The sequence below is a fragment of the Sceloporus occidentalis genome, unplaced genomic scaffold (assembly GCF_023333645.1).
Source record: "Sceloporus occidentalis isolate IW3139 unplaced genomic scaffold, rSceOcc1.0.p SCAF_47, whole genome shotgun sequence".
NCBI lineage: Eukaryota > Metazoa > Chordata > Lepidosauria > Squamata > Phrynosomatidae > Sceloporus > Sceloporus occidentalis.
Genome location: NW_028317027.1, coordinates 4,100,961 through 4,118,405, shown reverse-complemented (window position 1 = coordinate 4,118,405; position 17,445 = coordinate 4,100,961). Strand labels below are relative to the sequence as shown.

At 41.7% G+C, this 17,445-nt stretch overlaps 1 protein-coding gene across 1 annotated transcript; it reads left to right on the top strand.

Annotated features, from left to right (window-relative positions):
- Positions 1-2,462: 2,462 nt before the first annotated feature.
- Positions 2,463-8,728, top strand: LOC149289240 (interleukin-18 receptor 1-like). Its single transcript, XM_089490894.1, has 4 exons — positions 2,463-2,535; positions 3,474-3,635; positions 5,068-5,223; positions 8,304-8,728. Exons 1-4 carry the CDS (start codon positions 2,463-2,465, stop codon positions 8,726-8,728), a joined length of 816 nt encoding a protein of 271 aa, XP_089347020.1.
- Positions 8,729-17,445: the final 8,717 nt, after the last annotated feature.

The window sequence follows — 17,445 nt, the reverse complement described above, 5'->3', positions numbered from 1 at the left end:
TGACAAAAGTAAAAGATTCATTAAACAATTTAACCTTAAGAATAATGTAGCGTCCCTCCGGGTCAGCAATCTCGGACTCAATAACAAAGGGCAACCTTTAAGAGAGGAGAATGGTGGCACCCCTAGATTTCTTAGTATACATAGCGGAGTAACAAGCTCGAAGCCACGGAGCTTTCAGCTCATTTTTAACACGGTCACACCAATGGGTTTCTTGGAGGTAAATAACGTCTGGGTGCATTCGTTTGAGATGGATAAGTACCTTTTTACGCTTAACAGGTGTATTTAAGCTTTCAACATTCCATGATACAATCCCTAAGGAAGAAGGCGCATCACAGCTATTATCAGATTGCACCATAACCACAATAACAACGAGGCCAGGAGGTCACCCGATGCCCCGCTGAGGAAAAGATAAGGCAGAAAATGAACCTGGAAATGGCAGCCCAGGAGGGTCCCAGCCAGCCCCCCCAAGTGCCCAGCGGACGAAGTAGAAAATAAAACCGTACATCACCAGTTGTAAAGTGCTATGCTTCTCCCAAAAAAATAAGAATCATCGAGAATCAACAAAGCAGTGTACAATAACCAATAAAGGTAAACCAGAGGATACATATCCAAATACCAATGGGTTTCAGAGATCTCGAGCCCTAGGGGAGAAAGGCGGAGAGGAGTGAGACAGAGAAGCAGAACGAAAGCGAGAAGGAGAAGGGGGGGAGGCCCCAGGCACCGCACAACTATCATCCGGAGAGGGAGAAGATCTGGATCCAGCACGAAGAAATTCTTTGGCCGCCGTAGGGGTGTCAAAAAAGTAGGCCTGCCCCTCATGGGTAATCCTGAGCTTAGCCGGATAAAGAAGAGCGAATTTCACTCGTTTGTTGTAAAGTTCCGTGCAGATTTCGGAGAACCGGCGTCGTTTGACCGTTACTGCTGCAGAAAAATCTTGGAAAAGTAACAGCTTGTGTTTGTGATAAAAAAGAGCCGTGACGCGTCCAGGATCTTGACCTTGTCAGTATAGTTGAGGACCCGAAAAATCACCGCCCTAGGACGAGACGTGGCAGAAACTGGTAGTTGACCGATGCGATGTACTCTCTCGATGACCAATTCACCCTGAGGAAGCACCAGGCCCAAAGACTTTGGAAGCCAAGTCGTTACAAGGTCTTGTAGCGCTGTGCCCTTAACCTCCTCAGGCAGGCCAACCGGACGCAAGTTATTGTGTCTACTGAGGTTTTCAAGGTCATCAATACGGTCTTGTAATGACGTGAGTAAATGATCCTGTGAGTGGAGGGATGCAGACATGGAGACGTTCCCATCCTCTATGTCGGAGACCCTGGATTCCAGAGAAGTGATCCTCTTTCCCTGAGAGACCAACTCAGCAAGCACGGCATTGATGGAATCAGACAGTTTCTCAAGCTTTGCATCTAAGAGTGGAAATATGACACCAACAAGGTCTTGAGCCGTCAGCGGATCTTTTGAGGAGGTGTCGGACACGGAGTGCCCTTCCGCTACAGTAGAACCTGACCCAGAAGGTGGCCCCGATTTGAAGGTCGCTGTAGATTTGTCTCTAGCCTTGCTTTGTCTGGTGGATGATTTAGATGTTGGATCCATATATTTTTCCATGTGTAGATAAGGGGCCGTGAGGAACTCACCCCCAAGAGTAGGAAAGAATAGAATAACACAAGAGGGTATGACACAAAACCACAATCTATGCACAGATCGTTTGGTGGGATGAGATACCCGAGCGTATATACATGTACTGATATATCACAGAAACAGTGAGCTTATCACAACAACAGCAGAGAAAAGGAAAATCTGAACACAAACCCCAAAAGAATAGTAAATAAAGAAGCCCAAATCCCGCCTCCCCACCTGACTAGTGCCCACCTTAACCCATAAACTAACTAAGTGGCAAGTCAAAAAGAAAGAAGTGGTCCGTGTACAGTCACATTGATGTAGGGCTTTGTGCTTTGGATGCTGATCGTAGCTCTCCTTCACATGCGACGCACACCACTTCCAAGTCGGGCCCAAGCCACTCAACCAAACCAGGACTAAAAAATAAACATAAAAACAGTAGAAAAACCAAAACCCAACCACACCACCCAACCTAACTATAGCCCACCCAGAACCCCTATCTATCTAGATGCAAGGTGCAGCAACACACAGGTAGCATAAAGTCCCGTTTTCAGGAGAGTAGTAGGAGTCACAGATCCACTTAATGGCGCAGCACGTGGAGACGATCTGTATGTGGCAAAGCCCAAGTCCCAAACCCCACCACCCAACCTAACTAAAACCCACCCGTACTCCCATCTAACTAATGCCAGGTCATAACATAAGCAAAAAATAAGGGGCAGCTAGGCCCAAAAAAATGCAAAGTACTTGCCGGACAGCTGGGTAGGCCCACCTCACCGGTCCTCCACCGGCACCGAGGGTCTAGATGGAAGCGTGGATCCCAGTAATTGCTTGCGGCAGCGATGAATCGGAGGCCAGTCGGGGGAAGTAGCCGCACTCAAGGCGTCCGCCTAGTGGTCCAGCAGCCACTGCCCGGTATGATGTCTGCAACGTAGCGAGCCGGGAAAGGTGATCGACAAACAAGACCGCCGCTCCAGCTCCCGTTCCCACAACAACGCCACCAACCGCGCGGGGGCCCAACCGGACTCCCACAGCAGTACGGCGGAACGAAGAAGGTAGGTATTCGGCTTACGCAGGCTACAGCTGGTCAGAGCAGATGATGGACGGGTCTCGGCGGGAAAAAAAAAGTACCATTGCAGGCAGAAAATAAAATGGCAGAGCGGAGAAGTCTCCACTCCAGGCCGGTGGCTTCTATTGAGGCCTTGACTTCCAGGCCACACCACGTTGAATGGGGAATGCAGCTCCAAAAGCAAAAAAAATGGACAAAATAAAACCTGATTCGTGTGCCCAGTAAATAAATCAATAGTATGATGTACGTGATGCTCATAAAACACCGTCGTAGAATGATGGATGGCTATGGATTTTCAAGCAAGGTGAGAAGCTCGATTAAAAAGCAGCCATCTCAAGGGCCCGCCTCCCGGAAGTCATGGTGCTTTTTTTATATCTTTATTTTACACTGCTCTCTCTCTCAGGGAGAAACGCACATTGCCACTAACCGATCTGTCATTTGGGCAGCACATGTATACACACACACTGTCTGACTGCACATTGTGTGATCAGTCAGCCGGGTAACACTGCACAAGACCCAGTTGGGGTCTTTATAGACCTTATGAGTCACTGCAGCATGAAGCTGATTACCTGGTGATGTCAGCCATGATGCTGCCATCTGGAAAGTGCCCTAACCTTTGCTTGGGCATTTAAACCAACTTTATTGACAAACCAACTTTACTGACTTTTATAATTTCTGATTCTTTATTGAACATATATGAAGCAGACATTATTTAATTGGTGTTACTATGTTGCTATTTATATTAACATCACAAACATTTGTGTTTTGTCTATTTTTCCTCCAGAGAAAAGTCCAGATATTTCCCATGGAGTATTCACAACATCAATGGCTGTATCCATTACTTGCTCCATCTGCATTGTACTCATTGTCGTTCTATGTGTGGTATTAAGAATAGAAATAGTTTTACTATATCGGCGCCTGAGACAAATTGATGAGACCATTGGAGGTTAGTATGACAACTAGCATGTCTGCCATTGAGTTTTCACATGGTATTGGTACATATATTAATTAGACTTATGAAACTGGCACAAAAGGTGTTATTGCCAACTTGAAAACACGGCTATCTGGGGAATACATGGGGAGAATCCACTCATTTAAAAAATAATCATATAAAAATATAGTCCCCTACCTCCTTTCATACTTGTGATTGGTTCTTTTAGTAATACAGAAGTTCAAATTCACAAGTACCTGATGTGCATGCTAAAGTGGTAGCTCCATAGGAGCAGTTTTTATGTTTCTATATTAAATTCTGCTCCTTTTGCAGTAACTTCAGTATTTCCCCTACAAGAAAAAAACAGATATGGCTGCTATTAAAGATTCAATGTTTGATTCAATGACCTGTCAAAAAACTTTAATTGTAGAAAAATACTTGGTTTCTACATGGAGCTCCCCAATCTTAAAAGTACACACTTAAAAAAAAGTAATTTGTATTGTCGTCATTCGTATTACTATTGCTCAAAGGATTTTATCTACCACTAGACAATCAATTTATGAGGACACGGGAGGTAAAATGTAATTGAATCAGGTTCACATCTGCAAAACCTACACTATTCTGAATTTAAGGTTCCTTTTTATTAGTATTATTTATTTTGTATACTGAGATAAAAAAAAAAAGCTTTAGCTTCCTGTTCTGTGTAGTCTACATTGAAAGCGCAAGCTGCCTAAGCGGCGCGCTAATTGTCCATTGCTGGACATTCGTTATATAACAGGGGTCACTAAAAGGTCAGGAAAGTTATGGCATAAAGTTTTGGTGGGCTAGGTTAGCTAAATCTAATTCTAGGTTGCTGGGCAGGTAGTTTATTTAGCACAGCTGATTGGTTAATCAGCTGTGCTGCAGCACGAGCGTTTGCGCGAGCATTCTGTGCGGTGGGAAAATAAGCACAGCTGATTGGTGCAATCAGCTGTGCTCGCGGCGCGAGACAATTCTAAAATAAATAAATAAGCTGCGCGCAGTGAGATTAAACTCACTTCAAGAAAAATCTTCAAGGAGCTGTTGCTGAGCGAGCGTCCCACCCCCCCTCCCTTTTGTGTTAAATGTAATGTATGTAATATGTTATATTGTCGTAGTTTTATAGGGGTAAAGGTCGCCTCTGTGTTGAGGTGGACAGAGGCTTGGTGTTACACAATCTGGCTGAGAAAAGGGGCGGATTGTATTTGGTGTATTATATATAAGAATTTATTTGGTTATTACATTAAATGGTTTGTGTTGTTAATGCCTCTTATACCCATTTAAATAAAGCTACGGCCAATTTTATACAATTTACGATTATGTGTCTGTTGTTTTTTATTGATTTGTTATGGGTTAATATGTACATGCAATGTACATGGACAATATTTATATTGTAAACAAATGATAATGTTACCATTATTTTTTGCAGATGGAAAGGAGTATGATGCTTATGTATCTTATGTGAATGATTCTATGAATGACTCTGAAGAGACAAAGTCTGTATTAAATACTCTACCTAGCATTCTGGAAAATTATTTTGGTTACAAGTTATGTATTTTTGACAGAGACATTGTTCCAGGAGGTGGTAAGTATAGGCAAATGGGCAATGTGACTAATGAGAGTGTGGATTGTGGAACGATTGCCAGGGTTTTCACCACAAAACACACGATCGTGCTAATAACACACAACCAACAGACTTGTGCATTTGGATTTGTACGAATTGCAAATTTACCAAATCTTGGCAAATTCAGCAATTTATACAAAGCCACTAAAACGAGGCCATACCTCTCACGAAGTGGAACGAAAACAAAGCATTAAGCTTTTGTCTGAAATCTACAGGCCCTTTCACTCATGTTCACTCTCTCACACTCAACTTCTGCAGACCACTTCCAAATCTTCTTCATCTTTGAAAGGGGGGACAGGACATCACCAAAAGCACCATAATTGTGCCACAACCTGCTTTCACCACAGGCAAACTGAAGCATACAATCTGTCTCAAGGCTATTTCCCATGGGCACATAAAAAAAATATTTGTTTACAATAGCATAAGTCATAGAAAGGTTGGGTCTAGGGAAAGGGTGGGGAAATAAAATAAAATTAATAAAAAAATAAATAAAAAGAGAGGAAGGGTTTTATTCCCTCATTATAACCTGATATGGCACATTCGGCTGCGGTCTTGCAATCCTTATAGACATAATATATAGATCTGAAACTTGAGACATGAAATTTGCACTCTTGCAATCACAGAGGCCTCTTAGATTCATCTCCAGACAAGTGCAATGAATCTCCTGGTTTATTGTCCTCTGGGGAGAGGGGGAAGGGAAATGGGGAGAAGAGATAGAAAACAAGGATCAAAAGTAAAGGGAGAAAAGAGGGCTATTGATCACAAATCACCCATTAGTCATTTGAATGATCACGTCCAACTGATGGGGCGTTAGCGATTAGCCATGTCTGTAAAATGGCTAGGTAAGTTTGCTTAGTTTCGAGTAATATGGACAAGAACAATTCAATAATTTGTGTGATATCAGTTGTATTTGTTCATTATTGTAACTTATATGAAGATCATATCAGATTTTAAGACAAATTTATACATAAATGCTGGTAATTCCAAAGAGTTACACACTCATGCTAACACACACTTAAACATACGCTCTCACTCTAACATACATACATACATACATGCTCACTCCTTATCTCCCTTTTGTTCCCTTACCTTCTCCCTCCCTCACCTCCTTACATAACTACAGCTGCAGCTTTGGTTTTGGCTGCTTTGCACTTTACAATGTGGTTTTATCACCAAATGTCTTCAGAGGCTGGCTTTTAATCTCCCGCAGTGTGGTTTAATTATACACACCTAAAAGAGAAGAGACATTTACAGATTTTTTTACAAAATATTTATTATTTCACGGCTATCTAAAAGTCTGAATGTTGTGATGAATTCTAGAAGTTGTTGATTCTCAACCTGCATAATTTTCTTCAAAATATAGCAATAACTTTCACCAATCATTAAACATGTGGTATTTTAAAGAATATAAAAATAATAAAAATACTGGTTGTTAAATTACCGTATTTGCTCGATTATAAGACGAGGTGTTTTTCAGAGCAAATGCTCTGAAAAATACCCCTCGTCTTCTAATCGGGGTAGTCTTATAATCAGACCTCAAATAGAGGTCTATGAGACTAAGATCCAGATCCCCTGCACCGCTGCAGGGGACCTGGATCCTTCTGTCTCCCCCCCACCCCACACACACTTACCGGTGCTTCCAATTTCCTGCTGTATACCGGGGCAGCGGGTTGACGTCCACGCGATCCGCGTAGATAACTTCCGCTGCAGCCGGATGGAGGTGTGGCTAGCAGCGGGGGTTGTCTGCGTCCATCGCGCAGACCTTCCCCGACTCTCAGAGATCAGAGTTCCCCGCACCGGTGCTGGTGCTGGTGCGAGGAACTCTGATCTCTGACAGCCGGGGAAGGTCTGTGCGATGGACGCAGACAACCCCTGCTGCTAGCCACACCTCCTTCCGGCTGCAGCGTAAGGAAGACTGCTGCCCCGGTATACAGCAGGAAATTGGAAGCACCGGTAAGTGTGTGTGGGGTGGGGGAGTGTTAAATGGGGGGGAGACAGAAGGAAGACTGCTGCCCCGGTATACAGCAGGAAATTGGAAGCACCGGTAAGTGTGTGTGTGGGGGGGGGGAGTGTTAAATGGGGGAATAGGGCATTTCTGGAGGCAGAGTGCTCTATGAAATGCCTTTTAACCCCCTGAACGCCACTCTGCCTCCTGAAATGCCTTATACCTCCCTATATGCCACTCTGCCCCATAATATGCCTTTTAACCCCCTAAATGCCAGAGTGGCATATAGGGGTATAAGGCATTTCTGGAGGCAGAGTGGCACATAGGGGGTTAAAAGGCATATCATGGGGCACAGTGGCATATAGAGGGTTAAAAGGCATATCATGGGCCACAGTGCCATATTGGAGTGGCAAGCCTGGGGGCAGATGTGCGTAACTGGGGGGCAGGTTGGAAAATACAAGGAAATAAAAACAAAAAAATATTTTTCTCAATCATAGCTTTTATTAAAAAATGTAATAGTTTACATGAATTAACATTTACTGGTAAAACTTTTTTCCTATAGGGTCGTCTTATATTCAGGCTTTTTCTTTTTTTCCTAAATTAATATTCAGATTTTGGGGGGTCGTCTTATAATCGAGCAAATACGGTATATTTCAAAATCCACTCTTCACCAACAGATACGGAATAACACCACCTGTTTGGATTATTTTATTATTCTGTCCGTTAGGGAATTGAAATAATGGGAGAAACAGTGTATCAACTTTGAAAGAGCAAACATGCATATTCAGAATGAATTATGCAATTTATGCAAAGCATTACTATACTATAATGTGCCAGTCTGTATCTTCTGTATGGATAATTCCTACTATCACTACCTCACATAAATATTCATCCTACTTTGACTTTGCATATGACTCAGTATAAGTGAATGCATTAGAAAACTGATCTTTGTAATATCTACTTGGCTGTAGTGATACAATATTAATAACTAGCAGTATACATAGATTGAAGTTAGCAATGTGTAAGCATGTGTAAGCAGACCTGATATTAGTCATTTTGATCAAAATGTTCTTTTTTAATCTTTTTTTTCCCATAGCAATAGTTGATGACATGGACTCATACCTTGAAAAATGCAGACGGCTAATCATACTCCTGAGCCGGAATTTAATATCTGACGAAGTGTTGTATGAGCTTGAAAGTGGACTACACAAAGCTTTGGTAGAAAGAAAGATTAAAGTTATTTTGATTGAATGTACTCCTTTCAGTGAACTGAAAGCCATACCAGAGTCACTGCAACTACTTAAGGCCAGCAGCAGAGTTAAATGGGAAGGGGATAAGTCCCGTCCACTGAAATCTCGATTTTGGAAACAAATCCAGTATCTAATGCCAGCCAAGCCAATTAAACCAAGATTTTCATTATTAAAAGCTGGAAAGAGTTTTCTGCCTTACAATGTCAGTGTTGAATATGACATACTAGAAGGCAATGAAACTGACCATTCAAGGGCTGTGCTCTCACAGTGAATATCGATGAACTGTAGAGTAAACCATGACTTACTATAACTGATAATGGAGGAGCACAATTTTCACTCTGTAATATTTCATTCTAATGAACTCTCAATCACAGCACAGTTTTTTTACAGCAATGGCTGACCATTGGAACTGTGCTGTGGTCTATTTGTCTCATGATGTTCAGCGAGTAATGCCAGATTAAGGTGCTTAGAACCTTACAAAGAGGATCTTCTTTTCTTCGACACCAACTATTTTTCCATATAAAAACATAATTAATGTAAAATAAAATAGATTCCTCTACATTGTCACCATGTTCATATTAGTATACATTTAAAAAAATATATAATGTAGGGCAGAACATAGTTTTACTACACAAGAGAGGAGCTACGGAGAGAGGAGCTGATTCTGTGCTGGATTAATCAAGTAATATACATACCTGCTATAGAACCAACTCTTCTCTGTTTGTGTCTGACAGTCCTTCACATTATTCCAGAGGTCACAGGCAGGACGCTTTATGACAGCAGTGGAACAGCTGAAGCTACTACAAATCCAGTAAACTACTACTGGATGCGTGGCTCAGGACCCCATGCCAATCTGGGTCCCTGGAGCAATTGTTCCATGTGCTCCTTGGTTAATCCAGCCCTGTCAGCAACACCTGATTGTACAGAGGATTTATTCTACAACAGCTGTGAATATGTTAATGAGCTGAACATCATGAGGACCAAAGTCTACAGCAGTTGGAATTAGAGCCCTGTGCGGGACTGCTTTTTTAATCCCGCTCCCGCCTGCTCCCGCTGATTTTTTATCCAATCCTGCCCGCTCACGTAAAGTGTGTGTTCCATTCCCGTCCGCTCCCGCAACATATGTGTCCAATCCCGCCCGCTCCTGCCACATATGTGGTTAATCCCGCCCGCCACATATGTGGTCAATCACGTCCACCTCCTTACCTGAACTGCAGATTTCCTGCACAGTCCCGCAAGGCTGCCTTCGTGTTGCTCCCTCACAGCATCTCTTCTCGTGTTCTGCCCAGGAACAAAGCAGAGTCACGGGAAGTGATGTCACATCACGTGACTCCGCTGTGTTCCTGGGCGGAACAAGAGAAGAGACGCTGTGAGGGAGCAGCGCGAAGGCAGCCTTGCACGACTGCGCAGGATTCCCGGGACCCGCAGGTACAGTGTCTGACGGCCTGCAACACCAGCAAAACCGCCCACAAGTTTTCCTCAATGCAGTCCTCTATTTGGAATTATTATCTCATAATTTTGGGAGAAATAGCTTTCTGTACAATTGCTTTATTCTTGTGTTCCTATGCTCTCTTAATGGGGCAACTTGGTTTTTAGTTTAAACAGAATGTTTAATGATTCAGTAAAATTGACTATTTTTGACTATGAAGTATTTATGTGTACTAAACAATAAAAACTGTAGAACAATAAAAATTAAAATATTTTTTATTCATGAAGATTTATTCATTAAACATAGCACGGGGGACATTAGAACACCTCAATACAGGCTGTACTTTACAATTTATGTGCGTGTACAATCAGATTTAAAAATATGCAAGTAAAGGACCTAAGCATATTATTGTCATAATTCACTTAATGTCACAATGTTTCTCTCACTTCCCACATACTTATTGACTAACTACCCTTTTAATTAAGTTTTCTAATGAATAATTCATTTTTCATATTTATTTATTTAGTTTGACCCTCTTCCATGGTTTGTTCTTTAGGGACATGTAATGAAAGATAACACATATAGGATATTAATATAGGATTTTTGATAATTGAGTTAACCCACGGTTTAGAAAGCTCAAATATTCTACAAAATGTATCACAATGAAATGAAATATGAATTAATGAGACCAAAGTATTATCTTTGGGTATCTGGGCAAAACTTTACCTTACGCTTTCACAGAGGTTTCTGCCTTCCAGGATCCCCTTGGTCACAGTCTTCACCGCAAATGTGTTAACAACATATACCTATAGAAAGCTGCACATAAGCAACGAAGAGGATAACTACAAATAAATGCAAGTTTTACACTCCAGGATTGAAGAGATTAGCAACAAACACAAATGTTTTGCAATTAAGCTTTAGACTACAACACAAAAAAATACATGATACAAAAAAGTGGTTGGAGGTTCCATTCCATCCTCCATTGACAATGGACAATTCCTATATCTTATAAAAGGGAAATGAAAGTTAAGAGCAAAAGTAATAACACACATCAGTACGAGACATATTTGATTTACACCCAATGTGGGACTGTAACCAAAGGTAATTTGACATTAATCAATCAAGCTTAAAAAATGTGTTGTGTCAATAAATGGAACAATAAAGCTCCCTGATGCACTGCTGTTTAATGGGCCTGTTGGGGAAATAAGAGAATCAGAGAGGAATAATAGCCTTCCAGGGGAGGACTGGCACCTTCTGGCCTAGAGGCAAGTACAGGCTCCTTTTCCCTCTTCCTGTATACACACATTCACTCCCTTCAGTGCAACCCACTGACAAATTCACACATGTTTATATTTCTACTTGCTGTGGTGCTTGACTTTAGCCCTGCTTGCATGCAATTGGAGTCCACTTCCTAATACGACTACTACAGGGTCACACAATGTTGTGCTATGTGACCCCACTGAATGCTCAAGTCCCAAAGCCCACTGGTCTACAGTACCACCTACTTGAGGCTGTGCATTCTTCTAACCTGGAATGCCTGGATACGATGTCATACCCTGTGCTTGATCCATTCTAAAATCTATCCTCCGTCCTCCCCATTTTGTGCCTTCTTAGTACCTCCTTCCCTCCATGTCCTAAGGTGAACCCAGTTAATACATAATTCTGCAACACTGGTTTGTTCATGAACATTTTTGTTTAAACAGAGTAAAGAACAAGAGAGATACACAGAATACACGTTAAACACACTACAAAAGCTGACTGAGATTCATGCATACCACGTGAAGTTTCCTGATGCATATTTCTACACCAGCACTAATTTTTGAATCCTGCCTACACATTTGGCCTGTTTGTATCTAGTGTTGAAATAGCATCATATTGCAGCTGAAATGAGTTCTAAAGAACCTACTTGACCTCCTTTCACTTCCTGCATTAAATAATGTGTGGTTTTTATCAGTATTCCTAAGTCATATCCGCAAAAGCACATTTTGTTAAGCTTCTTCAGTTATACACTTTGTGGTCACATCCGCAGGTAGTATTTATGCTAGAATGTTGTTGAGCAAAAGTGTTGCATATATACAGTATGTGTAGTCAGAGGATATTGCAACTATTAACTGTAAATGCCTAGTCAAATGTTTAAAACAAAATGTTGGGGTCTCCTGCAAGCTACATTGAGGGTTCCCCCATCTTCTCATATTTATTCAGTTGTAGATCTGAATAACAATGACTCTGAATATGTGTATGAAATTACAGCTCAATTATATGCATTTATATCATGGAGCTAATATAAATAAGACAGCGATATGGTGATATGGTCACCAAGACTTTTAACATATCTGTTAATAAAAATTACAAACAATTAATCATGGATTCTAGATGTGTAACTACTTGAAAAACCCACTGCATTGTACTCCAGAATGATTACTAGGCAATTAAATGGGATGCACAGTGTGACTGATTTTTACAGAATGGCTTCTGACAACTCTTCCATCCTTAAACCATCATTGTTTAATGGTAAAGAAATATTAAAAGAAACATAACAGTGCTCACACTACCAGCTGTACCGCATTGGCTCTTATGAATTTAGGGAACAGCCTACAAACATTAATTGGAAGACTTCCTTTAATATTGTTGGATGTAGAGTAGTTTGGATGTGGAATATGTGCATAACATGCTTACTGCTGTGTAGTAGTGATGTCCGGATCATGAACGAATCGTTCATTTGATCCGGTTCTTTTTAGTGATCCGGATGAGTCGGTTCACTAGACTGAACGATTCGTTTGTAGCGGTTCAGTCTGTGAATCATGCAGCTGTAACCTGATCCTAGAGCTGTGAGTCATCTGCAGAGCACTCTGGGGTCAGGTTACAGCTCATTAATTCACACAGGAACGATGACTCATAGAGTCAGAGAGTCGTTCGAAGAGTCGAATGATCCGAAGAGTCGAATGATCCGAAGAGTCGAATGAACCGAAGAGTCGAATGAACCGAAGAGTCGAATGAACCGAAGAGTCGAATGAACCGAAGAGTCGAATGAACCGAAGAGTCGAATGATCCGAAGAGTCGAATGATTCGGATCTTACAAGGATCCGAATCTTACAGAGATTCGAATCATTCAGAGAATATCACTGATACCATACTTTTATAAATACATACATTAATAATGTTCACACTGCCCCCAGGATTTAGATTCCCCTGAGTTTGCCCCCCCTTTACCTATAACTGCACCTACAGTTAACTTTATTAAATTAATTAAATTAACCCTCAGTCATCAGCATAAAATTAACCCTTATACCCCATCAACCATAACTGCCCCTAAAATTAACCGTAAAGATCCCATTAACCATAACGGCCCCTGAAATTAACCCTAAAGACCCCATTAACCATAACGGCCCCTGAAATTAACCCTAAATACTCCATTAACCATAACTGCCCCTAAATTAATTGCATGTACTCCAGATAAATTACCTAATAAATTGGTATGGTTGATGGGGTCTTTAGTGTTAATTTGGGGGCAGTTATGCTTAATGGGGTGTTTAGGGTTAATTTGGGGGCAGTTATGCTTAATGGGTCTTTAGTGTTAATTTAGGGGCAGTTATGCTTAATGAGGTGTTTAGGGTTAATTTGGGGGCAGTTATGCTTAATGGGGTCTTTAGTGTTAATTTAGGGGCATTTATGCTTAATGAGGTGTTTAGGGTTAATTTGGGGGCAGTTATGCTTAATGGGGTGTTTAGGGTTAATTTGGGGGCAGTTATTCAACCAACAGGGGTCTTTAGTGTTAATTTGGGGGCAGTTATGCTTAATGGGGTCTTTAGTGTTAATTTAGGGGCAGTTATGCTTAATGGGGTGTTTAGGGTTAATTTGGGGGCAGTTATGGTTAATGGGGTGTTAAGGGTTAATTTTAGGGGCAGTCATGGTTGATGGGGTGTTAAGGGTTAATTTTAGGGCAGTCATGGTTGATGGGGTGTTTAGGGTTAATTTAATGGTGAGGGTTAATTTAATTAATTTAATAAAGTTAGCTTAAGGTGCAGTTGCAGGTAAAGGGGAATGTAAATCCTGGGGGCAGTGATTATTAATGTATTATTTATAACAGTATGGTGACATTCTCTGAATGATTAGAATGTCAATGAAGGCAGAGAGTCGTTTAAAGATCCGGATCTTACAATGATCCGGATCTTACAATGATCCGGATCACTGTAAGATTCGGATCCCTGTAAGATCCGAATCTTTGAACGACTCTCTGCCTTCATTGACATCACTGGAGGCAGGGGGGAGGATTCATAATGAAAGGGGCGGGGCCAATCGTTAGTGTGCCTGCACGGAGTTACTGGAAAACAGTAACTCCGTGCAGACACACTGAGTGATCCGAAGATCCGGATCATGAATCGGATCATTTCAGTGAACGAATCGAAATGATCCGATTCACTTTAATGATCCGAACTTCCCATCACTACTGTGTAGAGCCCTGCGCGGGACTGCTTTTTGAATCCCGCTCCCGTTGTTTTGAATCCCGCTCCCGCAATGTGGGTGTTCCGCTCCCGCCCGCTCCCGCCCGCTCCCGCCCGCTCCCGCCACATTTGTGGCCAATCCCGCCTGCTCCCGCCACATTTGTGGCCAATCACGCCCGCCTCCTTACCTGATTTCCCGCGCAGTCCCGCAAGGCTGCCCTCGAGTTGTTCCCTCACAGCGTCTCTTCTCTTGCTCCGCCCAGGAACAAGGCGAAGTCACAGGAAGTGATGTCACATCACGTGACTCTGCCTTGTTCATGGGCGGAGCAAGATAGGAGACACTGTAATGAAGCAGCGAGAAGGCATCCTTGCGGGACTGCGCGGGATTACCGGGACCCGCAGGTACAGTGCCTGACCGCCCGCTCCTGCCCGCAGCCCCAGAAAGACTGCCCGCGCCCGCAAGTTTTTTGGGGACCCGCCTCCCAATGCAGTCCTCTACTGCTGAGTATCATTTTAGGTTGTCTTCAGGATTTAAGTTGGATTTTAGACTAATGTCTATACATTTCTAGCAGGCTTGGAGAATATAGTTGAAGCACCACACAAACATGGTAACAAAATAGGACCTGCTGGCATTACTATTTTGAATGAAGATATTGAGGGTTATTTCTTAAAAGCAACTCCTGTGGTATGGTGGTTGCACTACTTGGACTATGAGGTACATAGTATTTTTACGAGAAACATGGTGAATTACCAAATGGTATTCTGAGCTTTAATTCCATTAATGCAACTGGAACATTACATAATAACATGAACTTTACTTAGAGGTTTACTCACTAAACTGTGAGTACTTGCAGGTAGGGAAAGAGGGAAGGGGGTGGGTGTCTGTGGGGGGCAAAGGGAGTTGGGGGGCATGGGGGTATACATGTGCAAGTACAGTTTCTTATTTTATTATTAACCCCTTACCCAACTGGGCAAGGGATGGAGGTGAGGTCCTAGTCCCCCAAAGCACATGCTATGTGTCTGTGCGCCATTTTTCATCTAAGCGTCAATTACTTAAATGCCAATATTTACTGTTTATACTGATTTCAGAACTAATTTTATCTCTCTTCTCTCATCTACTGATATTTAACTTTTTCCATTCACTGCAGTATATCTACATTATTGCTGACTGTTTCACTTAATTGATTATTTATCATTTTTAAAATGTACTCCATTGTGCAGCTGCATCATTGCTGGCTGTATTGCTTAATAAATAAATTCATTAATTGTTTTGGGCGCTCAACCTGGTGACATCAAAATCAAAATGCAGCATGCTAACTCCCCTACTAAGTGCTACAAGGAAGAACATATCCTGGACCTTATTTTTCCTAACCTGTCCTTAATCTGTCCTTAATCTGTCCTTAATCTGTAAATTCTCTAACACCATTCCCCGACCACAACCTTCAATGAGTTTTTGGCTAATTCTGGGTTTCCTGCCTCTCCATGATCCCAAACGTAGTGTATGTGTTGTTGCTCATTGGTAGGCAACCAGGGGTTTTGTATGAAAAACCAATACTAAACTTAGTGACAGGACAATGCAAGCAGGGGCAAATATGTGCCATATTGATAAAGTACTATCTCCAATACAAGATATGTTTCCATAAATGGGAGAAAAACAATGGTCCAGAAAGCTGAAAAATAACTTGCATAATTATGGTAAATTAATAATAACCAATAAATGCAAAGCTAAAATAAACGAGGACTATTAAAATAAACTGTTCTTGCATGTGATAAGTAACTAGAATAAATGAGCGTTGACTAACTGAAAAATAAGATGAGCCTCAGTGTATACATACATTTTTAACGCAAAGACATTCAGGTCTGACACACTACGATCTAGAACCCAGTCAGGGCTTGCATAGCTGTACGAGTGCCCAGTCTGGCTCACCCACTCCCCAACATTGGGAGTACTGGTGATGAATACACTTGCGGATCAGGAACACAAACTGGAGGAGGCATTTTACCTGGCTCTGTAGATATCCGTAGGTAAACTCCTGTACCAGGCCGGTGTGCTAAAAAAACTAATCAAGTAAAAACTGATTATTTAGGTCCACAGCAAAACAGATGCAAACATGGAAGTTTTTACTAAAACACATTCATACACAGGGAAGTCTTTTGACCTTTGGGCGGTGTTCATATTTAAAATGGTCCCATGGAGAAACATTATATGTGATTTAGAGTGCTTCTGATCATTCCACAGGTTAGAGCATCATTAGGGAATATTCAAACCTTTCGCATTAAGAGAGGTACACTTCACTTTGCTGCGATCGGGAGATGAGTCCAGAGCCTCCGACATGGATGCCTTAAGTGTCCGACATGAATGCCTGCTAGCCACACCTGATTTTGTATTGATGACAATGGATCATAATGTAGAGAAATACTGTGGACTGTGTCATACAAGTTATACATATTTCAATCTGCATATTTGATTAAAAAGGATTAGTGGCACTAAATTGTGGCTTCATGACTTTTTTTAGTGTACTGATGTACTCCCAATCCCATCACATTACATCAATATGCGTTAGAAAATCAGGAAAAGATGGGCATCGATGGTAAGCTGATTCGGTGGCACAATAGGCCACTTGACTAGACTTGCCCCCCAGCCCTCCCCTGCTTGAATATTCACCCAGTATTCACATTTACACCCAATTACACAGGTCGACGTCTATTTAACCGAGGCACGGACATGAATCAAATCACTTATTTTCATTGAATACACACATCATTTGATTTTTTTCCTGAAGAAGCCAACGGACTATTGGCGAAACGCGTAGAGAGAGCTTCATCATCATCACAGCAGCTGACTTGGGACTGTCTTTGTTTACATTGCGTTTTTGTACACTATTTATATATAGCTGTGCCTTCTCCAACTGTAAGTGTATCCAGACCTCCTGACTCCTGTTTTGTGATGATATTGCACCATTTGTGGTCTCCTTGTTTTTATAGATTTTGGAAGCCATTAAATTCTGCTGATATTCTACTGAACCCTTGATGAGCCTGCTTTATCCAACTTGTTTGTGAGTGGCTCTGATACTCTATTCATTCTTTAATTGGGTGTACATACTGCACTATTATTGT

Excerpts from the sequence above, each read along its gene's own strand:
- LOC149289240 (XM_089490894.1), top strand. The coding sequence starts at position 2,463 with ATGAATCGGAGGCCAGTCGGGGGAAGTAGCCGCACTCAAGGCGTCCGC. Across the intron at positions 2,536-3,473 it reads GGTCCAGCAGCCACTGCCCG|AGAAAAGTCCAGATATTTCC; the intron begins GTATGATGTCTG and ends TTTTTCCTCCAG. Across the intron at positions 3,636-5,067 it reads AATTGATGAGACCATTGGAG|ATGGAAAGGAGTATGATGCT; the intron begins GTTAGTATGACA and ends TATTTTTTGCAG.